The following is a 27,811-nucleotide window of genomic DNA, read 5'->3' on the forward strand; positions in this document are numbered from 1 at the left end:
ATGAGGTGTGAATCTGGTAAAGCTACCAAACATAACTACTAGCATGCGAAACAGCATGAGCAGTAAGTGATAGACAAAGCTAAGCAATCCCACAACTAACAGGTCAGATCTAAGCTCCGTAGTCCTGTCACATCCAGTCGTGAATGGTGGTGGATGATTAAATAAGTCACTGGAGGAGGGGATGCTATAAATATTCCCATTTTCAGTGATGGAAGAGCCTAGTACATCAGTGCAAAAGATAAGGCCGAAGCTTTCTCAGTAATCTGGATGATTCATCTCGGCCTCCTCCAGTGGTCCCCAGCATTACGATTCTAGTCTTCAACCAATTTGATTCACTCCACATAATATCAAGAAATGGTTAGAGACATTAGATACTCAAAGGCGATGGGCCCTGACAACATTCTGGCAATAATACTGAAGACTTTGTGCTCCTGTACATGCCGCTCCCCTTGTCAAGTTGTTTCATTACTGTTACAGCACTAGCGTCTACCCAACAATGTGAAAAATTGCCCAGGTATGTCCTTTAAATAAAAAGCAGGACAAAACCAATCTGGCCAATTTCCCCTCAATCAGTCTACCCTCGATTTGTTAGTGAAGTGATGGAAGGTGTCATCAATAAGTGTTATCAAGCAGCACCTGCTGAGCAATAACCTGGCGAAAGTGAGGACTGCAGATGCTAGAGATTAGAGTCAAGTGTTTGGTGCTGGAAAAGCCCAGCAGGTCAGGTAGCATCTCAGGAGCAGGAAAATCGATGTTTCGGGCAAAAGCCCTTCACCAATTTGGGTTCTGCCAGAGTCACTCTGCTATGACCACATTACAGCCTTGGTTCAAACATGGACAAAAGTTGAATTCCAGAGATGAGGTGAGAGTGACAGCCCTTGACATCAAGGCTGCATTCAACCAGGTGTGGTATCTAGGAGTCTTTGCAAAACTGGAATCAGTGGGTATCAGGGGACAAATTCTCTTTTGGTTGAAATCATACATGGCATGTAGGAAGATGGATTCTAGATTAGAGTGGTCCTGGAAAAGCATAGCATTTCAGGCAGCATCCGAGGAGCAGGAAAATCGAATCCTGATGAAGGGCTTTTGCCCAAAACGTTGATTTTCCTGCTCCTCGGATGCCGCCTGAACTGCTGTGCTTTTCCAGCACCATTCTAATCTAGAATCTGGTTTCCAGCATCTGCAGTCCTTGTTTTTACCATGTAGGAAGATGGACCGTTGAGTTGCAGGTCAGTCATCTCAGCTCCAGAACATATCAGCAGGAGCTCCTCAGGACAATGTCCTCGGCCCAACCATCTTCAGCTGCTTCATCAATTACCTTCCCTCCATCATAAAGTCAGAAGTGGAGATGTTGGCCGATGATTACACAGTGTTCAGCACCATTTGTGACTCCTCAGATACTGAAGCAGTCCATGTTCAAATGTAATAAGATCTGGATAGTATCCAGGCTTGGGCTGACAAGTGGCAAGTAACATTCGCACCACAGAAATGGCAGGCTATGACCATCACCAATAAGAGGCAATCTAGCCACTGCTCCTTGACATTTAAAGGTGTTACCATCACTGAATCCCTGACTATCAACATCCTGGAGTTACCATTGACCAGAAACTCATCTGGACTTGCCACATAAACACAGTGGATACAAGAGTACGTCAAAGACGCATGATTCTTCTCCTGACTCCTCAAAGCCTGCCCATCATCTATAAGGCACAAGTCAGGAGTGTGATGGAATATTCCCCACTTGCCTGAATGGGTGCAGCTTCAACAACACTGAAGATGTTTGATATCATCCAGACAAAAGCAGCCTGCTTGATTGACATGACATCCATTCCCTCAATTACTGACATTCAGTAGCAGCAGTGCTACTATGAGCTGCACTGCAGCAATTCAGCAGATCCTGAGACAGCACATTCCAAACCCATGACCACTATCACCTACAAGGACAAGGGTAGCAGATACAGAGAATCCCCACCACCACCTTCAAGTTCTCTTCCAAGCTACTCCATGCTGACTTGGAAATATATGGCTATTCCTTCACTGTCGTTGGGTGAAAATCCTGGAATTCCTTCCCACAATAGGTGGGCTGCAGCAGCTCAGGAAGACAGCTCTGCATCATCAGCATCACCTTCTTGAGGGGTCAGCTATGGATGGGCAATAAATACTGGCCAGCAAGTGACAAAAATTGTATCATCATCAAATTTCGCAAAAAAATCCTTCTCTTCCTTTTATCTAATTTCTATAAATTTATAAACAGTTGCCATACTAACACTGAACCCTGGGACATGCACTCATTACATCTTGCCAGTTGGAAAGGACACATTTTCTCTACTTCCTGTTAGCCAATCTTCTATCCCTATCAATATTCAGTGTAGCATTTTATCTATGCCTTCTGGAAATTTTACAGTAGTACATTTACCTGTTCACCTCTCATCTACAGCATCTGTCGCCTCCTCAAAGAACTCCAATAGATGGGTTTAACTTGACTTTCCTTTCACAAAGCCATGTTGACTCTGCTGGTCTACCTTGAACTTATCCAAGTTACCTGCTTTCACATCATTAATATTAGTTTCTAATATTTTGCCCAGAACAAGTGTTAATCTAATTGGCCTGTAATGTTCTGTGTTCTGTCTTCTGTCTTCTGTTTTGAATAGAGGTGTTACATTTGCCATCTCCTAATCTAGTGGCACATTCTCCAAATCTGGGGAGTTTTGGAAAATTAGCCCAACTCACCAGCTGTTTCACCACCACCTTTTAAGGATGTGGAATGAAGTCCATCAGGATCTGGGCAGTTATTAGCCTGCACTCAGTAATTGACTCAGCACCACTTCTCTGGAGATTGTGCAAATTTTTCTGAGTTCCTTCACTCACTTCCACTTCCTGAATGATACCTTCAAACTTGGTTGTGATTTCTGTTCTTTACAGTGAAGACTGATATAAACGACCTGTAAAATTCTTTTGCCACCTTTTGATTTTTCCAGACTCGATCTATAGGACCAACACTGACTTTGTTAACTTTTCTTTTGTAAATTTTTATAGAAACTGATAAGTATTTTTGTAGTTCTGGCTAGTCTTCTCTCATACTCTAACATTTCCCTGCTTGTTACTTTTTGTTGTTTTTCTTTGCTTATATTCTGTCTAATCTTCTTAGTTGTTCTTTCAAAATTGTACACTTGTTCTTTGAGTGAAATGACTCATTGGGACAGTGCATTGGAAATCAAGCCATTTTTGGAGTCATCATAAATGGGAAGTGATTTTAGTCAAAATATCCAAAGTCTCTAATTTATTTTATTGATTGATTGATTGAATTCTTGTTTTAAAGTAAACCACTTAACAGAAGTGGTATTTAACAAGAAAATAACTTTATGAACAAATTGCCTCAATGATGGTATATCCCTATAATTCAAACTCTATCCTTACAAATAGACAGACAAGACCTGAATATTAAGAGTGAGAAAAGACAAAATTCGATAGCACTAATCTGGACCATAGGATCTGATATAGAATTTCTTTTGATTTCTTACAATTTATTTTAATTGTTGCTGTTGACACAAGGTTGCTTGCACATCAGGGCTTTGTTTGAAAATTGAGATTATGGACTTTCGCTGCCTTTGAAAGCATTTTACTCCTTCAACAGGAGATTTGCAGCAAAAGGTGAGTGGAAAATAGCTGGAATTATTCTAGTCCGTCCACATGAGAGACAGATTTAGTGAAGATTTACAGGCGCGTTTTATTTGCTGCGTTGCTTCAACAAAAGTCATGGTCACCTGATCAGGGGCAATTAAAAAAAGTTGTCAAGTTGGGTTCCCTTGGTTCCGAACCCATTAACTCTGTGATGTCGTTCTTCTGCTCTTGCTGTTCCTGGAGAAAGCAATATGCAACTTGATGTGCTCCAACCAACGTGATTTTGAAAATGGCAGCCATCTGTTTGCACAGTCTCCATGGTTTGTATTCTTATTTCAGTCCAGTGGCAGAAAAATAAAGGAACTAAACAATATAATCTTTACATGTTTTCACCCTTAGGAAAGATAAAATGTAATTTCAAAAATACATTTCATCACATGAATGTGACATGCAGGGAACAAAAAGATCTTCTATCCATTCATCATTACTCTTCCATTGTACAAGTCTTGTAGAATCTTCTTTCCTTTCTTAAATTTTTAATGTTTTTCATTATTTTACATTAAGACAAGGTAGACTACTGCAAAAAATATGGAGGTATGGCATTGAGGGTGAGTCGGAGGGTTGGATTAGGAGTTGGCTGGCTAGAAGAAGACAGAGGGTGGTAGTTGATGGCAAAGGTTCATCTTGGAGTGCCGTCACTAGCGGTGTTCCGCAAAGATCTGTTTTGGGACCATTGCTGTTTGTCATTTTTATAAATGACCTGGAGGAGGGGTTAGAAGGTTCGGTGAGCAAGTTTGCGGATGATACGAAAGTCGGAGGAGTTGTAGACAGTGAGGAAGGACGTGGCAGGTTACAGCGGGATATAGATAAGCTGCAGAACTGGGCAGAAAGGTGGCAAATGGAGTTCAATGTAGCTAAGTGTGAGGTGATTCACTTTGGTAAGAGTAACAAAAAGATGGGGTACTGGGCTAATGGTCGGATACTTGGTAGTGTGGATGAGCAGAGGGATCTTGGTATCCATGTACACAGATCTTTGAAAGTTGCCACCCAGGTAAATAGTGCGGTGAAGAAGGCATATGGCGTACTGGCTTTTATTGGTAGAGGAATTGAGTTCCGGAGTCCAGAGGTTATGTCGCAGTTGTATAAGACTCTGGTGCGGCCGCATCTGGAGTATTGTGTGCAGTTTTGGTCGCCATACTATAGGAAGGATGTGGAGGCACTGGAACGGGTGCAGAGGAGGTTTACCAGGATGTTGCCTGGTATGGTAGGAAGATCGTATGAGGAAAGGCTGAGGCACTTGATGTTGTTTTCATTGGAGAAAAGAAGGTTTAGGGGTGACTTGATAGAGGTGTACAAGATGGTTAGGGGTTTAGATAGGGTCGACAGTGAGAATCTTTTTCCACGTATGGAGTCAGCTATTATGAGGGGGCATAGCTTTAAATTAAGGGGTGGTAGGTATAGGACAGATGTTAGGGGTAGATTCTTTACTCAGCGAGTCGTGAGTTCATGGAATGCCCTGCCAGTAGCAGTGGTGGACTCTCCCTCACTATGGGCATTTAAGCGGGAATTGGATAGGCATATGGAGGATAGTGGGCTAGTGTAGGTTAGGTGGGCTTGGATCGGCGCAACATCGAGGACTGAAGGGCCTGTACTGCGCTGTATTCTTCTATGTTCTATGTTCTAAGGCATCTATGGTTGAATATCTTTAACAAAATGTGAACTATTTTTACACTGAATCATTGGCTCAATTGACTCCATTTGTCGAGTTGCGCATTCCAATCTTTAAACTTCATGCACACTGTCTCTTGTTCCAAATAAAAATAAAGTTCAGACAGGATAAGAGTACTCCATTCCTTTGTCTAAATCTTCAGTTGAATCCTCATTTGGTTCCACATTGAATTCTTCTGCGTCAATGTCTAAGATGATATTTATCTCACCTGGTTCCAGTCAATGCTCTTGGATTAGAGCATTGGATTATTCCTGTGATTCTGGTAAGTACTGAAGAATTCCTGCTTCAATAAAGTCATTCTCAGGATATGAACTATACATCTGCTTGCACATCCATTTCTCGGCTTTCAACTGCAAGTTGCTTGTTTTGTTACAGTTGCTTTGCTGATGTCTACTTCCTTAGATTGGGTAGCTGATCAGTATTTATAGTAAACAGTACTTCTACATAGAGTATTTATTACTTTGAACCATTACATTAGGCTCAAAATGTATTTTTGAAGGCCTACTTTTCTAACCCTCCTTCCAGTTTATGTATCTCCATTATTTTTGAAACAACAGCATTTAGAACATTCTGGCCCTTTCATTTTATCCAAATCTATCAAACGATTTGCTGACCAAACTTTATATCAGCGCAGCAATCAGTGTGAGGAATTTGACTCTCGGCTCATTCAGGGTCGAGATCCAGAAGTTTGATTGTGATTTAAATTTAATTTCCTGTACCTCAAATTTGATGCTTTTTCTACTTTCTTTACCCGAATGTAGGCCCTACTCTCCTTCATTAGAGTCACCAAGATATTTCCCCAATTCAAAGCTTGCATCTAATATTCTGGGAAATATTGATAGTTTCTCACATCTACATTTGATTCTAAAGGAGAATTTTTGGCAGGGTACTTAACAGCTATTTTGTATTTGTAGCAGGAATTATATAAGATTTTATAAAATGTGGTTCTGAGAAAAGTAAGGTGAGCCAGCAGTATAAGTTCATTTAAGCAGGTGTGAACTTGTACACACTAAGGTCTATATCACGTAGAGTTTAGCTAGTTTCCGTAGAAAGAATAAGGGAAAGACTTGTGACATGAAAATTCTGTTTGTTTTCATTTCGTTCTTGTCCAAGAAAGTATACATGTGTGATTGCGGGGGTATAAAGTTTGATGCTTTTTTGTGTGTATTGGACAGACATGGGACAGAGCTAGGACAGCACATCACACAGAACCCTGTTAAGCCTGTCTAAGACTGAGGTTGTTTGAACCAACACTAGGTTAACCTGCATAGCTGAGTCCTTCTGTGGTTTGTGCAGGGAGAATTAACCACAACAGTTGGCGTGTTTGGTAGGATAGTTGTATCAGTTTGACCCTGTCAAGGGGTGAGCATGTTGTATTTACCACCCAGTCAGTGCAGCAAGTCTACCAGAGAACAGTTTGAGCATCAAAATAACCTGAGGGAGGTCTCTGGACAGGAGGTGTTGAGTGTGCAGGGGGAGGGGGTTGGGGGGAGGGCAGAGGCATGCTGATGGTTGCTATCGGTGAACAGGTAGTAGTTGAGGCTGTTCCAGTTAGACCAGACCGCTCATCAGTAAAATGTTGCTGGGGCAGTTGTCCCTGTGTTTTCAATGTGGGATTATTCCACATGAATTGAGGTTTAATTGGTTTTGAATTTGAGAAACAGCAGACTTTGTTTGAAGTTAAGCTGGCATTGGGATAATTTAAAATATAGCTGATAATTTAATGGAAAAGTTAGGATCATCGGTAACAGGAGTGTGCTATAATTACAGAAGTACGCAATAGTAAATATGAATGTGTCCTTTATAGGCTTTTGAAAGAGTTTGTGAAAGGAACAACTGAGTTAGAAACAGTCTGGAATAAGTTGGCCAATGATGCTCATTTGTGTGCCTTACAGCTGGATAAGGAAAATAAATTGCTGTGGGAATTGGTAAAAGAGCGAGAGTAAAAATGATTGCTGACAATGCAATGCATAGCACAAGGAAAATAGTGCAAATAGATCCAACTTTGTGATTGGAAAATCTGGATATTAATTTTGCAATAGATCATAAAACAGACGACTTCCATGATTTTAGCTTTAATCAAAGCATGTCAAACAGAAAATTGAACCAACATACCACTGTCTTGCAAGCCAAGGAAGGTAACTTGGGAGCGTAGTTGAGACTGCTTTCCTCACTCTTCAGCCTCGCTGATTGCAATGAGGTGAAGCTGATCTGAAATGTCAATCAGGACAGAGTAAGGATACAGGCAGAACCGGCAGATGAAGTATTGTCAGTTGCTGTAAAGAAAGAGGTAGACACTTGTGAAAGTCCTTTTACCCCACTGAAAATTGGATTGCATTCACAGTTGCTATGACTGTTGCAATGATGACATCCCTTACATTTGACTGACATCAGTACTGAAACGAGAGGTAGTCCTCAATCTTCACAGATTCAAAACTAGTTTGATGAAAAGAGTTATAAAATGTGAATTTCTTTGTGAATAGCATGCTACGTTTGAAAATGAATTTCAAAATGCCTAAATATAGTAAAAGTATTATTTCTTGTGAAAATATTCTATACATTGCAGAAACATACAGAGAGGCAAGGGTTGGTAGAACATAAATGGGAAAAAAAAATGGAATTGGCTATCTTGAGCTAGTCAAATAAGTAAATTTTTAAAAAAATGTTCCAACATGAATAAGGAAAGTTAGTCTTATCAGTCCTATTTTGCAGGCATGAACCTTGGACACCCTAAGGCCTGTAACACCCTGAGAGCAAATTAGAGAACTTAAGTAGATTCTTGTAGACAGGATGAGAAAAATTTGGGATGGACTATTTCCATTTATTACATTTTAACTTTGTACAATAACATATGTGTATGTGATGTTTTTCTGTTTGTATGGACAGTCAAGACGGAGTATCAGACAGAAGTCTGTTCAGCCAGTCTAAGACCGAAGTTGTTTGAATAAATCTGAAGTTAAACTGCACGCCTGAGTCCTCCTGTAGTATGTGTAAGGAGAATTAACCACGACACATTCTTTTAGCTGTAGAAGAGCTGACTGCATATACTAAGTTTTCCCTTGTCCAGCAACGTTGTTATTTCCAGAGCTGAACATTGTGCTGCCTATGGAGACTGTTAAAGAATATCCCTTGATATTTATATTTATTTAATTGTACAGAATTTACTTGCATTTCCTTGTTCTCCTGTACATTTGGCAAAAGTTATTACTTCCTGAGAACTGCAATTAAATTTAATCCTGATGGTGTAGATGAACGTGCTGTAGTACACTAAATAGTTCTTTCACATTCTTCTAATTGAATAAACTTTTGTTGTTCATCTTTTGCTATGACAGTATTGTGCATTACCAATTCCTGGATTGGGGATTCAGATTGAATACTTTTATCCCTTGTTTCAAACAAAACAATGGTTTCTTTATCACATCTTGAATTTTCCTTGACTTAGCTAACACCCTATTGAATAGTTCTTCAAAAACTGGTATGGGGATTAAAGGAGCTGTTTTGATTTTGCATGGAGCCATACCTACTATCTGAAATGTTTGACATATTTTACAGAATTGCACCACATCCTTTTATGATATCTGGGCCTATTTATGAATGCTTGTGTTTTCCATATTCCAATATGCCTTGCGAAAGGAATTTCAAGTGCAGTGCTCATTATCATCTTATGACATGTGGGTGGGACCATGATATGATTCTTGCAGCTGCTGCTGAGTTGCAGGCTTTCTTGTAGATTTCTTATGGATATTATATATCAGAAGCATAAGTTTTTTTTTATTTTGAATCATTATTTGGAGTTTTTATAGACAAAAAAAAAACACAAAGAAGGGGAGATTTTTATTTCAAACAGAGTTTGTGTGGGAGAGACTTCCAAGTTTTTGTCGAGTTTCAACCTGGAGAGGATTTGTTTTTAGTGTTTGAAACTTTATACTTCAAAAAACAATTATATGAGAAAAGTATATGCGAAGGCTGAGAGATTGTTTTACATACGGACCTTGTGGAAAGGCCTATATGTGGATGGCTCTGGAGAGAGATTTTGTTTTATTCAGAGATTGAAAATAGACAGTTGGAGGACTTGAGGTATTTTTCAATTGTTTCAGCTAAGTGCTTGATTTCTTTAAAAAAGTTTATACGTTTAATTTTTTTACCTTTTGTATGATTATGGTTAAAATCTGTGAGTAAGGAAAGGTAGTTTATATTTATATTTAAGGTGCTTTTAAGAGCTTCTTTTTAGGCTTAGTGTTACTCAGGGCATTCAAGGGACACAACGTGATGACTAGAAGATTTCGAGAAGTGGTTACACAGCAAGAACAGTCAGATAGATGGGCCAGCAAAGGTAAGAAGGTACTGAGAACAACCAACTAGATGTGATGTACCTAAATTTTCTAAAGGCCTTCGACAAAGTGCCACACAAAAGACTGCTACACAAGATAAAGATACACGGCCTTACGGGTAAAGAATTAGCATGGATAGAGGATTGGTTGACTAACAGGAAGCAAAGAGTGGGAATAAATGAGTGTTATTCTGGTTGGCAATCAGTAATTAGTGGTGTGTCTCGGGGATCAGTGTTGGGACTGCAATTATTCACAATTAATACAGATGATTTGGAGTTTGGGACCACACGTAGTATGTCAGAGTTTGCAGATGACACTAAGATGTGACAGAGCAAAGTGTGCAGAGGACTATGAAACTTTTGCAGAGGAACATAGATACTTTAAGTGAGTGGGCAAAGGTCTGGCAGATGGAATACATTGTTAATAAATGTGAAGTCATCTACTTGGTTTGAGTAACACTAAAAAGGAATATTACTTCAATGATAAAAAGTTGCAGCATGCTGCTGTGCAGAGGGACCTGGGTGTCCTTGGGCATGAATCACAGAAGGTTGGTCTGCAGGTACAAGTAATTAGGAAGGCAAATGGAATTTTATCCTTCATTGCTAAAGAGATTGAGTTTAAAAGTAGGGAAGTTATGTTGCAGCTGTACAGGGTATTGGTGAGGCCACACCTGGAGTACTGTCTGCGGTTTTGATCTCCTTACTTGAGAAAGGATGTATTGGCACTAGAGGGGGGTATGGAGGAGTTCACTAGGTTGATTCCGGAGTTGACAGGATTGGTTTATGAGGAGAGACTAAGTCGACTGGGATTATATTCATTGGAATTTAGAAGAATGAGTGGGGATTTTATAGGAACGTATAAAACTTTGAAGGGAATGGATAAGATAGAAGTAGAATGGATGTTTCCACTGGCAGGTGAAACTAGGACAAGAGGGCCTAGCTTCAAGATCAGGGGGAGCAGATTTTGGACTGAATTGAGAAGGAACTTCTTCACCCGGAAGGTTGTAAATCTATGGAATTCCCTGACCAGTGAAGTAGTTGACAATACTTTAGTAAATGTTTTTAGAGCTAAGATAGATTTTTTTTCACAATAAAGGAATTAAGGACAGTGAGAGGACGTTTAACTGGAGCTGAGTCCATGAATAGATCAGCCATGATCTTATTGAGTGACAGAGCAGGCTCGAAGGGCCAGATGGCCTACTCCTGCTCTAAGGTCTTGTGTTCTTATGTTCAATGCTGGAGACCACAGCAGATCAGTCAGAATCCATGGAGAGAGAGCAAGATAATGTTTCAAGTCTAGGTAGGTAGTTCAGAAGTCTCAAATGGCTATTCCTCTCTCAAATATTCCATTTTGGATACTATTGAAAGGAATAATCTCTTAGAGGACAATATAAGTCGCAGTCAGATTTTGGGCAGTAAGAATGAATATTATATTAAACCAGGTTTGTCACGGTTTTAAAAAAAAAACAATTGTAGGCAACTCTCCTGTCAGGGGCACAGACAGGAGAGTCCGCGGCAGTGAGTGTGAATCTTGGATAGAATGATGCTTTTCTAGTGCCAGGGCTAAGGATGTTTGAAAGGGAAGAGTGAGACGCCAGAAGTTGTTGTGCACATTAATAGGAAGGGCATAGCTAGGACATACATCCTAAGTAGCAGTGAGAGTAGAAAGACAGATGAGGATGATTCTGACTCAGAAAAGAGTAAATTGACTGGAAAAGACAGGGAAGAGCAAGTCAGAGAACGAGGCAACTCTGAAGAATTTCAATCCAAAAGGTCTTACAAGTAAGGCTGATGAACTCGGGGCATGTACTGGAACGCGGGACTGGGATGTCATAGCTATTATAGAAACTTGGCTGAAGGAAGGATAGGACTGGCAGCTCAATGTTCTGGGTTTGAGATGCTACAGGAAGGATAGAAAGGGAAGCAAGAGAGGAAGGGGAGTGGTGTTTTTGATTAAGGAAAACATTTCTACTCTAATTAGACAGGATATTTCTGAGGGACCGTTCAGTGAAAATATATGGATTGAAGTTAGAAATAAGAAAGGGATGATCACCTTCATGACATTGCACTAAAGGCCCCCCCAGTAATGAGAGCGAAATTCAGGAGCAAATGTGTAGAGAAATCTCAGGTTTTTGTAAGAAAAATAGGGTTGTATAAGGGGATCTTAATGTTCCAGACATTGACTGGGACTGCAATAGTGTTAAAGGTTTGGATGGTGAGGAATTTGTTAAATGTGTTCAAGAAGAGCTTCTTTATCAATATGTAAATGCTCCTACTAGAGAAGGAGCAAAACTTGACCTTATCTTGGGGAAATAAGGCAGAGCAAGCGACTGAAGTGATAGTAGGGCAACACTTTGGGACGAGTCATCATATTTCTATTAGTTTTATTAAGAAGAGATCTTGATCATTTGGATGAATAGGCTGAGGAGTGGCAGATGGAGTTAATCTGGATATATGTGAGATATTGCATTTTGGTAAAACAAACATAGGCAGGACTTATGCAATTAATGGTAGGGCCCTGGGTGGTGTAGAACAGAGACACCTAGGGGTTCAGATACACAATTCTTTGAAATATGTTTCACAAGTAAACAGGGTGGTTAAGGAGGTGTTTAGCACACTTGCCTGCATTGCTCAGACCATTGGGTATAGAAGTTGGGATATCATGTTGAGGTTGTAACAGCAGGTTGGTCAGGCCCCTTCTAGAGTGCTGTGTGCAATTCTGGTCACCCTGTTATATGTTTAAACCGGAGAGGGTTTAGAAAAGATTTAATAGGATGTTGCCAGGAATGAGAGTTTGAGATATAAAAATAGTGAGTCTTTTATCACTGGTTTGGAGAAGGTTGAGGGGCGACCTTTATAGAGGTTTATAAAATCATAAGGGGCATAGATGAGGTGAATAACAAAGGTATTTTCCCTAGGGTGGGGGAGTTCAAAACTAAGGAGCATATTTTTAAGGTGAGACCAGAAAGGTTTTAAAAGGACATGAGGGGCAATGTTTTTACATAGAGAGTGGTTCATATATGGAATGAACTGCCAGAGGAAGTGTTGGGTGCTGATACAGTCAGAACGTTTGAAAGACATATGGATAAGTATGTGACTAGGAAAGGTTTGGAGGGATATTGGCCTGGAGCAGGCAGGTGGGACTAGTTTAGTTTGGGAACATAGTCAGTGTGGACTGGTTGGACCGAAGGGTCTGCTTCCAGTTGTATAGCTCTATGACTATGATGAACAAGTCTATTTCTCATCCACAGATTCTGGGGCTGTCTCTATTTCCTCTCAAAACTTCACTTTCAATATAATAGAACTCCAGAAATCCTTCAGCATCTGTTTCAGTGTGAGCTGTGTGTGTTCACTTCGTTAACTTGGGATCTGCATTCTAAGCTCAGTTAATGAATGCAAAATACTTCATTTGCATTATCCTCTTTATTGAGGAAAGTTTTTTGTCTGCTCTAATATCTACCTGTGATAAAACTTTGACCTCTGGTGTTGTACATTAAGGTGACCAAAGCAATGGCTACATACAATGGAATAATACCTGGGACTTGTTGTAACTTTGCCCCTTTAATGCCCCTACACTTTTTGTAATTATGGATAAAACTATAAACTTCACTGTAACCAAATCATTACTCCGTTTACGTGTAATTTCTTAATCACCTGTACCACCACTGATGCAGTTAAAAATCACAATCCAATTGTACTTTGTACAGTGGAACTGGGATATATTCTCAACTTATCCCATTTAGTCCACATTTTAGCTTTCATTAAACTCTCTGGGTGGAACTCTAAATCTTTCTCCAGCAAAAGATTTTGAGTAGCTGCTGTGTCCCTTAATGTAGTTATGGGTTTAGCTTCATTACTGGAATCAGAAGAGATTATTTTCCATTTTTTTTTATTCCTCTTTCATAGTTTTCACCTATACCCTATTCATCTCCCTTCCACTCATAACAGTTTTTAATCTTCGGTTTCCAGATTGTAGTTAAAGCTCCGGTCAGATTCGCACTATTTTCTTTTTGAGATTTTTTTTTGATTGATTCTTACAAACCCCAGTGCATTCCCTGGGCTTCCCTCGCAGCTTCTAGCATTCTGATTGAAGTTGTCCCACTTTATTGCAATGGAAATGCTTTGGTCTTGGATTTTCATCTCTATCTTCAGTACTTACCTTCTGATCAGAGGATGAGATCTTGGGGTCTTCCCTGCTGTTCTTTCCTTATCATAACTGCTTGTCTTCTTTTCATTCTGTTGTGCTTTATCCTTATTGAGTCTATGGGGGTGACAGAACAGAATGTTAGTTCTATAGATCAGCTAATAATCATCATCCATTACTGCTGCCTGTTTAGCAATTGCAACTCTCTCTTCAAACTGGGTTCTTATTAGAAAAGATAGTGAGTTTTAAAATTCTTCGATTTTTTTTTTTTGAAGGACATGATCTATCTGAGAACTTCATATGTGTCTTTAACTTATAATGCTTGTATCCACTTGTCAAAATTATGTTGTTTACCCCTTTCAAATTCTTTACAATGTTTGTGCAGCTATTGCTTAAATTTTAAAACTTGTACCTGTATGCTTCTGGAACAAACTCATATGCACATGTATAGGTTTTGTTTTGTTTTTACAGTAACATAATCCTGAGAAACCTTCTCTGACTGAGAGACATAAATTTGCTGTGCTTTACTTGTTAATATGATCTGGATGGGAAGCATCCAGTTTTCCTTGGGTCAATTCATCTTTCTTGCGATTTTCTGAAATGATAAGAAATGCCAGCAGCTCTGAAGAAGGGTCACTCGACCAGAAATGTTAACTCTGATTTCTCTCCACAGATGCTGCTAGACCTGCTGTGCTTTTCCAGCAATCTCTGTTTTTGTTTCTGATGTACAGCATCCGCAGCTCTTTCCGTTTTCATTTAAGAATGCCGACATGTTTGCTTTCCTAAAACTTTGATAGGAAATTTTCAAACTTAAACTTTTTTTTTACTGGGATAAAGATTATGGCTATAATATTCTCCATTATAGTCCTCTTTGGCTTCAGCTGTCTCCTTTTTAACTATCATAACTTCAGGCCAGTATTCACGATCTGTCTCTTGAAATGTTCATTCTCTCTCCTGGTCCTCGGGAGTGTTGCTGAACAAAGAGACCTTGGAGTGCAGCTTCCATAGCTCCTTGAAAGTGGAGTCGCAGGTAGATAGGATAGTGAAGAATGCATTTGGTATGCTTTCCTTTATTGGTCAGAGTATTGAGTACAGGAGTTGGGAGGTCATGTTGCGGCTAGAGGACACTGGTTAGGCCACTGTTGGAATATTGCGTGCAATTCTGGTCTCCTTCCTATTGGAACAATGTTGTGAAACTTGAAAGGGTTCAGAAAAGATTTACAAGGATATTGTCAGGGTTGGAGGACTTGAGCTATTGGGAGAGTTTGAATAGGCTAGGGCTGTTTTCCCTGGAGTGTCGGAAGCTGAGGGGTGACCTCAAAGAGGTTTATAAAATCATGAGGGGCATGGATAGGATAAATAGACAAAGTCTTTTCCCTGGGGTCAGGGAATCCAGAACTAGAGGGCATAAGTTTAGGGTGAAGGGGGAAAGATATAAAAGAGACCTAAGGGGCAACCTTTTCACATAGAGGGTGATGTGTATATGGAATGAGCTGCCAGGGGAAGTGGTGGAAGCTAGTACAATTGCAACATTTAAAAGGCATCTGGATGGGAAATGTGATTAGGAGAGGTTTGGAGGTATATGGGCCAGGTACTGGTAGGTGGGACTAGATTGGGTTGGAATATCTGGTCGGCATGGACGAGTTGGACCGAAGGGTCTGTTCTGTGCTGTACATCTCTATGACTCTATAAATGTTTATTATGTCTCTTCCTGTTCATTTGAGTCTTGGTTAAGTACTAATTCTCCTTAGTATTTCCATTCCAATCTTTTCAATTCTATCTCCTTTTATCTTTTTTTATCCTGCACTTTGGAATTCACTCTTCCCTTCCAACTTTTTCATTTCCCAGTCTCTCTCCAGCTTCTTTATTTGTTCCTCATGCTCAAATTGCTTTAACTGTAACTCAATATGAATTGATTCCAATGTCTCATTACTTGGAGTATTTGGACTCTCTTGTATTTCCATTAAGCCCAAGTGTTGTGCTAGTCTTTCAATTGTTTCTACTTTCATAGCCCTGGCAGGCAATTTTACTTCTAATTTGCTTGTCTATTCAATCATCCTGGCTTCTGGAGTCTCTTGTATGATTGTCAGGCCCATCTAATGCCACCTTATTTTGATCATATAGAATATGATGGTTCCTTTTTTTACTTTATCCCTTTTTTGTCACTGTACCCAATCTTGTGGTGTTTTTGTTTTTGATCCAAAATCCTGAGCACAAGCCCCCACACTTCATCACAATTCTCTGGGTAGTATACTGAATTTCCAAATTTGTCACAAATGTGAAAAGGATTAAGAATAAGTAATGCAAAATTTCCAGTTTGCCTGACTGATGAACACTGGTTAAAACAAACCATTCGCCAAGGTCCTGTACTTTGCAAAAAAATCTGTTTATTATGAACATATTGTCTTGAATCAATGGCAGTTAGGAAATATAACTTGCTGCCTTATAATGCTACAACTTTAAACTCTATCCTTCCTTAAATTCTCCCCCTTCGCCCCTCACCACTCTCTCTTGGACCCACTCCCCTCCCCCTTCAGACTAAAATTAAAATTCTTCATATTATGGTTGCTGCTTCTTTAGGGTGCGTTCTTATTAAATGATTAATTTTAGTGCATGGTATCAAGTCTAATAAAACCATGCTGCCTGATCGTCTTCAGAACATAAGGTTCTAAGAAACTATCTGGCATACATTCTATGAATTTCTCATTTAGGTTACCTTTTGCCCATGTGACTAATTTTTTTAATCTAAATGTAGATTATCACAAAGAATTTTTAATGTAATTGTACAGCCTCCACCACTTCCTCTGCCAACTTGTTCCATGCCTGCACCACTCTCTACGTGAAGAAGTTACCCGTCAGATCTCTTCTAAATCTTGTCCTTCTCATCTTACACCTATGTCCTCTAGTTTTGGACTCCTCCGGCCTAGGAAAAAGACCTTGGCTATTCAACCTATCCATGTCCCTCATGATATTATAAACATCAACAAGGTCACCCTCAGGCTTTTTAAAGTGCATCAGTCCATGTGTTATAGGTTGACACACAATGCTCTTAGGGAGGGAATTCTAGAATTTTACCCAGTGACAGTGAAGCAACTGTGATATATTTCCAAGTCAGATGGGGAGTGATTGGAGGGTAACCTCAAGCTAGTGATGTTCTGATATATTTGCTATGCTTGGCCTTCTAGATGGAAGTTGGTGTTAGAATGTCTCTTATTGGAGATGGTCATAGCCTGGCATTTGTGTGGGATGAATGTTACTTGCCACTTGTCAGCTCAAACCTGGGTATTGTCCAGATCTTGTTGCATTTGAACATTGACAGCTTCAGTATCTAACGGGTCATGAATGTTGTTGAACATTGTGTAGTCATCAGTGAACATCTCCACTTCTGACCTAATGAAGGAAGGAAGGTCATTGATGAAGCAGCTAAAGATGATTTGGTGTAGGACACTACCTTAAGGAACTCCTGCAAAGATGTCCTGGAGCTGAGATGATTGAGTCTGAAATAACAGCGAAAATACAATCCCATTTATGCTATCATCACTTTACAGTACTCAAAATTCCAAGGAGGTTTTGCTTCCCTATCACATCTATAAACTATTTATTTTAGTTTCCAGTCATGAGAGTATGGCTGCCTCTTCTTTGATTAGTTATGCAACTGAGCTTAGACTTTCTCAACTTTGAATAACTTCATCACTGTTCTAACCAAACACTCCTTGTCTTGAACTTTCAAGCTAAAATCCTTATTCTGAATTGTTCTGAACTATTTACTTTCTTCAGGTGAAGGTATTTCACACATCTAACTTCATCAGGACCGCTGTGAACTGAAAACCAAAAGCTTTCCAAGTTTTAGGATTTTTCCCTCATCAAAACAAAAAAAAATCCTGATCCTTCCAAATTAAAAGGAGGCTAATGCTGCTTGATGGTTATTCTGTCTGCTTGTAGAATTCTTACAATGCAAAGAAATCCCCACTTAACCTTAACCATAACTCAAGGGGCTCGCTCTCTCGCACTGAATTTATTTTTTAAAGTCGCTACAGAAATAATCACAAGTTAATTATTGAACTCTTTCAAACATACAGACCCAAACCTACATACCAATTGTTCAAAATCCAAACACTAAAATAAATGATATTAAAATATACAAAAGAAATCTCACATTCTGTCACAATTTTGTGGGCTTGAATCCTGTCCTAAATACCAAATGTGCTTCTGGAAAAGCATAGCTGGCTAAGCAGCATCCGTGGAGCAAGAGAATCGGCATTTCGGGCATAAGCCCTTCATCAGGAATTAGCATCAGGCTTGTGCCCAAAATGCCGATTCTCCTGCTTCTCAGACGCTGCCTGACCTCCTGTGCTTTTCCAGCATCACATTCTTCAACTCTGATCTCCAGCATCTGCAGTCCTCACTTTCTCCTAAATTCCAAATAGGAAGATAGGTGCTTTTAACTTTAAAAGCCTTTTGTTAAATAGCTTCACCTCCTCATCTGCCCCTCATAGGTATCCCCCTACTACTCCTTCGCAGGCACTCCCTCCAACCTACACCTCTTCCACCGCTCCACACTCTCACTGTTCCAAGGTCCTGGCACCACAATATGATCACAATGAGAAAAACTAGCTTTATCATTCTGAGGAAGGGTCACCAGAACCGAAATGTTAACTTTTTTTTTCTCCACAGCTGCTGGCAAACCTGCTGAGCTTTTCCAGCAATTTCTGTCTTTGTTTCTGATTTCCAGTAATCACCATCATTTCAATTTTTACAGCTTTACCATTTCTCATCTCTACCTAAACTGTTTCTATGCCTTAGTTTTCTGAAATTAAGGATTATCCCTCTTGACCCTCTGTTGTGCTAATACCATTGTTAATTACAGAGTTACCCATCTGTCTTTCCCTAGCTTCCTGTACCCATCAACATTCAGGAACGAGTATATGTCATTTCAAAACCATGTTTCTTTAATTGCAACCCGATCATACTTATTTCTATTTGCACTCTCAATTCAATTGTTCTGTTTCAAACACAACATGCATTTGGATGCAGAGTCTTTAGCTTTATTCATTTTGTGTCTGCTAGGCTTATCTCTTACTTTACTCTTAGATTTGTACTCCATCCATTTCCCCTTCCCCCACCTCACCCCAGTTCCAAACTTCCAGCTCAGCACTGTCCCCATGACTTGTCCTACCTGCCTATCTTCTTTTCCACCTATCCACTCTACCCTCTCCTCCCTGACCTATCACCTTCATCCCCTCCCCCACTCACCTATTGTATTCTATGCTACTTTCTCCCCACCCTCCTCTCACTTATCTCTCCACCCTTCAGGCTCTCTGCCTGTATTCCTGATGAAGGGCTTTTGCCCGAAACGTCGATTTTACTGCTTGTCGGATGCTGCCTGAACTGCTGTGCTCTTCCAGCACCACTAATCCAGAAGTTGTTGGGCTGAAGGGCCTGTTTCCACACTGTAGGGAATCTAATTTAATCTAATCTTTCACCACATCCCCTTTATCAATCCCTCTGGCCATACTTCCCTAACAAACACCACATTCTCATTTGATCCCCCCCACCTGAATGGCTTCCTCAATCGTGGTAAGTTAGTTCATCCATGTGGCAGCTTCCGCTGTCACTCAGACGAACAGAAAGAATCTCCTATCTGGAGGCTCGGTCGTCATCATCTCTTTGAACATTGACCAAATCAGGAGATGAGGTGTATCCTATGAGTTGTACTTGCCTCCTGCTACAAAGAATCCAGGATACTTGCATCCCACCGCGCCCCCCCGCCCACCCCCCCCAAACTGAGTCTGTCATAGTGTCTGTAATTCAATCTCCCTTGCATAAACTCTGAAAATGCTCAAAGTTCAAACATTTATTGCAGGCACGTTTGCATTGGATCATACTGGCATCCAGGAACACACTCAGCTGTGCTGTGGGACAACACCTGTCTTGCTTTACTTGATAATCCTAATGAACTACTTAATTATTTTAACCAGTTGTATGTTTGCTTGTATTTTAGGGGTGATTTCATGGAGGTGGTCAAAATCATCAATAATTTTGATCAAGTTAAAGAGAAGCTGTTTCCAGTGGTAAAAACATTCCCAGCTAAAGGATGTGGATTTAAGGTTTTTGACAAAGAACCACAGGCAGCGCTTGGGAACAGAAATTTATGATTATGATCTGAAAAGCAATGCTTGAAAGGAAGCAGATTCACAAATATCTATCAAAGGAAATGGGGGGATCTTCATGAATAAATGACCTCCTCATGTGCTATTTATGACACTGTTGAAAAAATTAACAACTGCTTTTTGATGCCCTGAGCAAAGCTATTTAATAGTTAAACTTGCAGTTCAGTTTGGTTGCCAAGACAGAATTAATTATGTTACTTGTTTGTTGACAACCTAGGAAGCTTAATGTCAAAGTCAACAGTTTGAAAGATGCTGTTTAAGGACCCTGCATGAGTTGTTGTAGTACATCTTTTGTATAGTACACACTACAGTCAACTGTGCATGGGTGGTGCTGTGTATGGATGTTTAGGTTGGTCGAAGCTATGCAGATCAAGTGGACTACTTTGTTCTGAGACTTGACGCAAAAAAAACGCACAATATATTATTCAAAACTTCTGCTCAAACGTGATTATCTATTAAAATCCTTGTGCCCAAATGAAACAGACTAATGTTATAGGAACCCCGAAGACAATTAGCAGAAACCTGTTATTTATGGTTAATCTGATCCTATGGTGTGACCAGGTTTGTTAACATGACAGATTTCCAGCATGATGCCTTTTTAAAATAGATGTGGAAGTGCCAGGTTTGGACGGAGGTGGACAAGGTCAGAAGTCACAACACCATGTTATTGTGTAACTGTGGATCGTTTTAAAATAGCACAAAGGATCATTTGAAAGGAGATTTTCACTGAAAGCTCCATGTTCAATGGGATACACCAAATTTTGGGCAAAATACACTAATTAAAAACAGAGCAACTGTATCTGTGCTCTGTTTTCGTGCTTTTGACAAATGATTGAAATTTGTCTGAGCAATTAATCAGTTCTGTTTGTAGCAAATAGTCATTCTTTTTTCTGGATTTACACTTGTACCACATGTTAGTGTACCAGCACCAGTTAATATCCTGGGATTTCTTCTTAAGTCCTTTAAAGTTACCAGTTAATCAGGTCCTTATGTAAATGGACTGGATTTTAAAAAATAAATTATTTAACTTCAGTTACCAAGGTTTTGAAAATTGCCCAATGTTTGCAACAGGAATGATGTTGAAACTGCCTGTGATTGTTGTCATTACTCTTTTGAACCTTGTAGCAATCTTTTGAAACCATACATAAATAGTTAAAAACAGAAGTCCAGAATTTGCTGCGGTGTTCCCACTAGATTGGCGCAGCCGTGCACCAATCTGCAATGTGCCACACTAGGAATAAAAAGACCAGACATAAAATGTTTCTACAAGAAGAGTCAGTGCACACCTAAAAGCCATCTTAATGGGACAAGCTGTCTTTGTGTAGCAAACAGAATTTAAAGGGAGCATTGGTTGCTGGCAGGTATTCTGCAGGTAGTTCTCCATAGGATGTGGTGTTGAACTTCTCATTGTCTCCATTCAATTAGAAATCACTGAACTGACAAGAACCTTCCCTTCTTATGCTGTTTCCAGTTGTGGCGAATAAACTCTGGAAAAATTTATGCCTTGCTGAATGTGGTGTATTTGGATTTTTTTAACTTTGTAATGAATTCGTAATTATTGCTAGAAATCCTCTCACTGAAAAAACTAATTTTATATTTGTAAAATATCAAATTTCTACATAATTATTTATTTAAAATCTACATTTTAAAATTACTTTGGTTATTTATGATATTTTGGTTTCTCCTTTAATTTCAAGTTTGTCCCAATGTTTTATTTCACTGTCTTTCACTTTCATTATCATTTTAATCAGTGCATTGTAGATTATGAAGTGCGACCTCCGAACACTTCAGTGTGATTGGCTGATTGCTGTTTACGACTGTCATTTTTGCTGTGGATCACTTGGCTTGATGCCAGATTCAACTCTCCATTATTTTTATTTCAAAACTATACTTTATTCATAAAAAAAAGACTTTACATACATACATAGTCACTATAGCAGTTCAGTTCTGTACAGTCTTTGCACATGGAGAAACAAACAAATGTTGGAGTTTGACTTTCCTTGCAATTCCAACAAACAAACCCAAGGCATTTCTTACTCATTCATGATACTATATGCATATATTTGAGGCACAAGGAGCTTCGAATAACTGACTGAGGCTTCTTTGTACTTTGGCCTGTGGTATAATAGAAATTCACACAATAGCATTAGCTAGATCTTCAAAGTCAGCTTTCTTTAAGGTCAAAGTTAAAATCTCACAACACCAGGCTATAGTCCAACAGGTTTATTTGGAGGCACAAGCTTTCGAAGCACTGCTTCTTTATTAGCTGATTTTTCATCAGCTGACCTTTAAGGTCAGCAGTTAGCGTCATTGCCATCTGCTGACTGATAAATCCAGACCAATGTGATTACATCCTGAGCTAATTGGGTTGTTCTTATAATACCCATGAGCACATATTCAAGTATCTTTTGAATCTAATTTATGCCAAATTTTGGCAAGTTTTTGATGCATATTTGCATCTGGGATGTTCACAGCAGAAAAATGTCCTTTTTCCCAGATTAGTCTGATGTGTATTCAAATGCAGTTCAGAATATTGAAGCAGGATTGATCCCTCTTATCATTTGGCAAGAATCATGCAACCTATCTCTGTACAATATATCTCTGAGGTGTAAAGATTGTGTTTTGTATCAGTTAATAATTTTACCATTCTTTACACTAGTTATGAAACTTGAAAGATTGAAGTTTGTTCAAGTATATTTGTAGCTGTAGAATGTTAGATTAACAATTTAGTGGTTGTGATGGGAATACAAGGTAGAGTTGTGTCTCTTGTCAACTGATAATTGAGTCCTGCTGTGCTTGGGCTACAGCCTGACAGGATTTTTAAACAAAGGTATTTGGGCTTTTGTCTGTTTCTGTCTCTTCTGTTTTTTTAAAGCTCCTCTTCAAGTTATGGTAAGTATATATTTTTGACAAAAACAATAAGACAATGTATTCTGCCATTGTAAAAACATTCTTTCGTATAGACCTGGTAAAATTATTATTTTTCATGATAACAATTTTGAAAGAATTAACAAAATGCACATTGTACATTCACAAAACTTGGACTGAGCAAGAACCATAAGAAATACATGTAGGAGGAGACCATTTGACTCCTTGAGCCTGCCCAGCTATTTAATAAGATGAGGGCTAAATTGATTGTCGCCTTAATTTCATTTTAGCATCTGCCACACTGCCACCAGTGTGCCCTTCACAATTAACCCTTGACTTCCTTGTAGATCAAAAGTCTGCCTTAAATATATTCAATGATGCAACCTCCACTGCTCCAAACGCTAATGAGCCTTCGAGAGAAGGAATACTTGTTCACTTCCATCTTAAGTTGGGTATTTCCTATTTTGAAACTGCCCCAACTAGTTCTGTATTCTCCAAAGACTTTTGCTGTCATCTCAGGTGGCATGTGATGTTTTTTAAAAAATCCAAATAGTTTTAAACCTCGTTTAAAAAGTGATTATAATGGTGAGAAATTCTTAACTGCTTTTAACATTATCATAACAGGAGCTGGGTGGAGAAGAGAGTGAGGTACATTTAATACCCGGGCAACAGACCTCCCTTCTGCTGGGTTTTACTCCAAGAGTATTACTCTGCCTCATAATGGCCTTTATTAAAAAGCCAGTTTATTTTAGATTTTCTTTCTGGAGTTAGAGTTTACACAGAGTAACAAATCTTCAAGTAAGTGATTTGACACTCTTTCTACCCTCCTGCTATTTAAAATGAAATTCTAAGGCTCTGTTTCACCTTCATCAGCTCCAAGTCCTTGGAAGTTATGGGAAAATAATGAAAAGTCTTGCCAGCTGATCCCTGCTGCTCTAAGGACAAACAACATGAAGTCCTCTAGAGCCCATAAAGCATGCTAAAACTTCCAGATTTTGGTACAATTACAGTTTCTGAAGATTGTACTGCCACTCCAGTCATTGTGTATAGCAAATATTACCATGTTTGCTAGTAATGGTATCAAAAATCTGGGCCATCGTAAAAACAGCACATTTTCTTTTGGAGTGGAAACAGAAATGCCCAATATTATCTACTGCACCTTATCAGAAGGTTAACTTGAATTGTACATTAGATCTGCCCTTTGATAACTTCAAAAAAAAATTTAGAATGCTGTTAATGTCTTGTTTAAATAAATTCTTATTCCAGGCCTTTGGATTTATGACACGTGTGGCTTTACAGGCAGAGAAACTGAATCATCACCCTGAATGGTTCAATGTGTACCACAAGGTAATGTGAATGTTTTCAGATTGTGCTCCATTTTGCTGTCATTCTATAAGTATAAATCACTCACTCTACAATAATGTGCAATCCATTAGTTTCAAACACAGTTTTACATTTAACAATGTGTGTTCAGGCACATTATGTATCATATCTCCTACACTTCAAATCCATGTGATCTTTTTTTTTGCACAAGAAAGCACAAATCTGGACATAAAACTTTGTATGATACGACAAGCCCGCACTGGTGTTCTCAAATATATTGCTATCTTGGTTAATGTGCTACTGCTGCTTGGCTCAAAATCCTTCCTTTGATGTTTGTTATAGAGATCTGCACAGGAGGATCAAAGCAGCTTAGCCATTAGTAGTGCTGTCGCTTACAACATTGTGTGCATTTAATGCAGCTTTTAGTCCATCCAGACCATCACCAATTTAAACTAAGATTAGAGTAAGTGCTATTGTTGGAACCCATTACACTTCACTTCACCCACCCCCAACCACCATCACCACTACTATTGTCATAATTTTCTTATGCTTTTGTACTTCTGGGGATTCCCATTTCAGCCTGTGCAGATTGTTTTATTATTTCCTATATTTTAGTTTAGTATTAGTCTTGTTAAGCTACAGAATAGATCTAATATGTATGACAATTCTAGCAAAAGGTACCAGAAGCATTTTGTAGTGAACAACATCTTTAGAATGGAATTTTATTCTAAGAATCAGCTGCAGATGCTATAAATCTGCAACAAAAACATGGAGTCCTTAACACAATAAGATAGACAGCACCTGAAGTGACAGGAAAACTATAGCCTTTCAGGCACAGCCTTTCATCAGAACTGGAAGTACAAGCAGGCATACAGTGAGAAAAATGGAGGAACACGTACAAAGGAAAGTAAGGAAAAAGCTATGAAATGATGTGCAGTAATGATGAACTTGATAACATAAGAGGAAAGGTCAAAGAACCAAGATGCATAATGTAAAATATCTTTCATCTTTCATAGCCATCGAATACTTTAAAGTGCTTTACAGGATAGCTTATTGTTCTGGAAGAAACAACACAGGCAATTTATGCACATTTCCAGTCATCATCTCAATGGGTGAAAGATGACTATTGCCAGGAAACTGGGAAGAGCTCTCCTGTATTACTGTGGCATAATACTATGCGATCTTCTTTCGATCTACTTGAAGGGGCAGAAGATGCTTCAGTTTAACATCTCTGTCAAAAATGGCATTTGTAACAGTGCATTGATCCTTTCGTACAGTGCGGATTATTTCAACCTGGAATTTGTCCTTTGTTACAACTGTGTAGAGCCTATGTGATAGCATGGAACTTGTATATTGGAAGCAATACTGCTTTCAGGTCATGGAAGTAGAACATTATGTCTCACGCAAGGAAGAAAGCACATAATGTTAAACCTCCAGCAAGTAAAACATAAAACATAAATTGCTGGAACCATTGGTTGTGGTGTGAACATCTCCCCCTAACTTTGAAAATTACAGGATATGTCTAAAGAAAGTAAAATCCATTTAACTAGCAGTGAAAGTGAAGGTCAATTTGCTTTTTATTTGTGCATCTGGCCAAGAATGCTATGGTAAGATCTGATTTTGCTCCCATTATTTTTATTGAATGGCCAGTTCCTGATCATAACAAGATATTTGGGGGAACAGAGTGAGTGAGAAAATAGTTTATGAACAGAGATGCAAGACGGATGTGTGCTTCTGACTACACCTAAGAACTGTTATAGAGTCATAGAGATGTACAGCATGGAAACAGACCCTTCGTTCCAACCTGTCCATGCTGGCCAGATATCCCAACCCCATCTAGTCCCACCTGCCAGCTCCCGGCCCATATCCCTCCAAACCCTTCCTATTCATATACCCATCCAAATGCCTCTTAAATGTTGCAATTGTACCAGCCTCCACCACATCCTCTGGCAGCTTATTCCGTACACGTACCACCCTCTGTGTAAAAACGTTGCCCCTTAGATCTCTTTTATATCTTTCCCCTCTCACCCTAAGCCTATGCCCTCTAGTTCTGGACTCCCTGACCCCAGGGAAAAGACTTTGCTTATTTATCCTATCCATGCCCCTCATAATTATGTAAACCTCTATAAGGTCACCCCTCAGCCTCCGACGCTCCAGGGAAAGCAGCCCCAGTCTGTTCAGCCTCTCCCTGTAGCTCAGATCCTCCAACCCTGGCAACATCCTTGTAAATCTTTTCTGAACCCTTTCAAGTTTCACAACATCCTTCTGATAGGAAGGAGACCAGAATTGCACACAATATTCCAACAGTGGCCTATACAATGTCCTATACAGCCGCAACATGACCTCCCAACTCCTGTACTCAATACTCTGACCAATAAAGGAAAGTATACCAAATGCCGCCTTCACTTATCCTTTTGTGACCCACAAGCAAGTTTATATTATAAAATAAGTCATAAGTTCAAAAAATAATAATTATATAGATATAAAATTTATTTTCCTTAACCAAAAAAAATTTTGAATTCTTTCATTGCATTGTATTACCTATCTACCTGCGACTCTACTTTCAAGGAGCTATGAACCTGCAATCCAAGGTCTCTTTGTTCAGCAACACTCCCTAGGACCTTGCCATTAAGTGTATATGTCCTGCTAAGATTTGCTTTCCCAAAATGCAGCACCTCGCATTTATCTGAATTAAACTTCATCTGCCACTTCTCAGCCCATCTGGTCCAGATTCTGTTGTAATCTGAGTTAACCCTTTTCGCTGTCCACTACACCTCCAATTTTGGTGTCATCTGCAAAGCTAGTAACTGGTACCTCTTATGCTCGCATCCAAATCATTTATGTAAATGACAAAAAGTAGAGGGCCCAGCACCAATCCTTGTGGCACTCCACTGGTCACAGGCCTCCAGTCTGAAAAACAACCCTCCACCACCACCACCCTCTGTCTTCTACCGTTGAGCCAGTTCTGTATCCAAATGGCTAGTTCTCCCTGTATTCCATGAGATCTAACCTTGCTAATCAGTCTCCCATGGGGAACCTTGTCGAACGCCTTACTGAAGTCCATATAGATCACATCTACTGCTCTGCCCTCATCAATCTTCTTTGTTACTTCTTCATATGTATAATGTCTTTAGCATTCCTTCTGGTTGCTCAATGGGCAGGTAATACAATGCAATGAAAGAATTCGAAACATTTTTTTGGTTAAGGAAAATAAAATTTATATAATTATTATTTTTTGAACTTATGACTTATTTTATAATATAAACTTGCTTGTGGGTCACAAAAGGATATTTAAAATGGTGTTGTTTGATAAGGTTATGGTCTGTTGAATTTAGTAATGAATGGCTTTTGCCCAAAACATCAACTCTGCTGTTCCTCGGATGCTGCCTGACCTGCTATGCTTTTCCAGCACCACACCCAACTTTAGTTGTGAAGGGTCAGTTAGGTTTCACACACAATGAAGTTGACTGATTTAGATTAGATTAGATTAGATTAGATTAGATTCCCTACAGTGTGGAAACAGGCCCTTCGGCCCAACCAGTCCACACCGACCCTCCGAAGAGTAACCCACCTAGACTGACTGGTATCTTGGGAGATGGCAGAAATCAACACTGATTCAGTCAGAC

At 39.4% G+C, this 27,811-nt stretch overlaps 1 protein-coding gene across 1 annotated transcript in view; it reads left to right on the top strand.

Annotated features, from left to right (window-relative positions):
* Positions 1 to 27,811, top strand: part of LOC122556597 (pterin-4-alpha-carbinolamine dehydratase 2) — a 68,435-nt gene that overhangs the window by 34,472 nt on the left and 6,152 nt on the right. Inside the window, exon 3 of the mRNA XM_043703474.2 lies at positions 24,129 to 24,209. Coding sequence (XP_043559409.1) covers positions 24,129 to 24,209 — 81 coding nt within the window. The remainder of the gene's footprint in view (positions 1 to 24,128; positions 24,210 to 27,811) is intronic.

This window comes from Chiloscyllium plagiosum, unplaced genomic scaffold (genome assembly GCF_037043375.1).
Source record: "Chiloscyllium plagiosum isolate Xiang-an unplaced genomic scaffold, Cpla_swu_hap1 HiC_scaffold_16, whole genome shotgun sequence".
NCBI lineage: Eukaryota > Metazoa > Chordata > Chondrichthyes > Orectolobiformes > Hemiscylliidae > Chiloscyllium > Chiloscyllium plagiosum.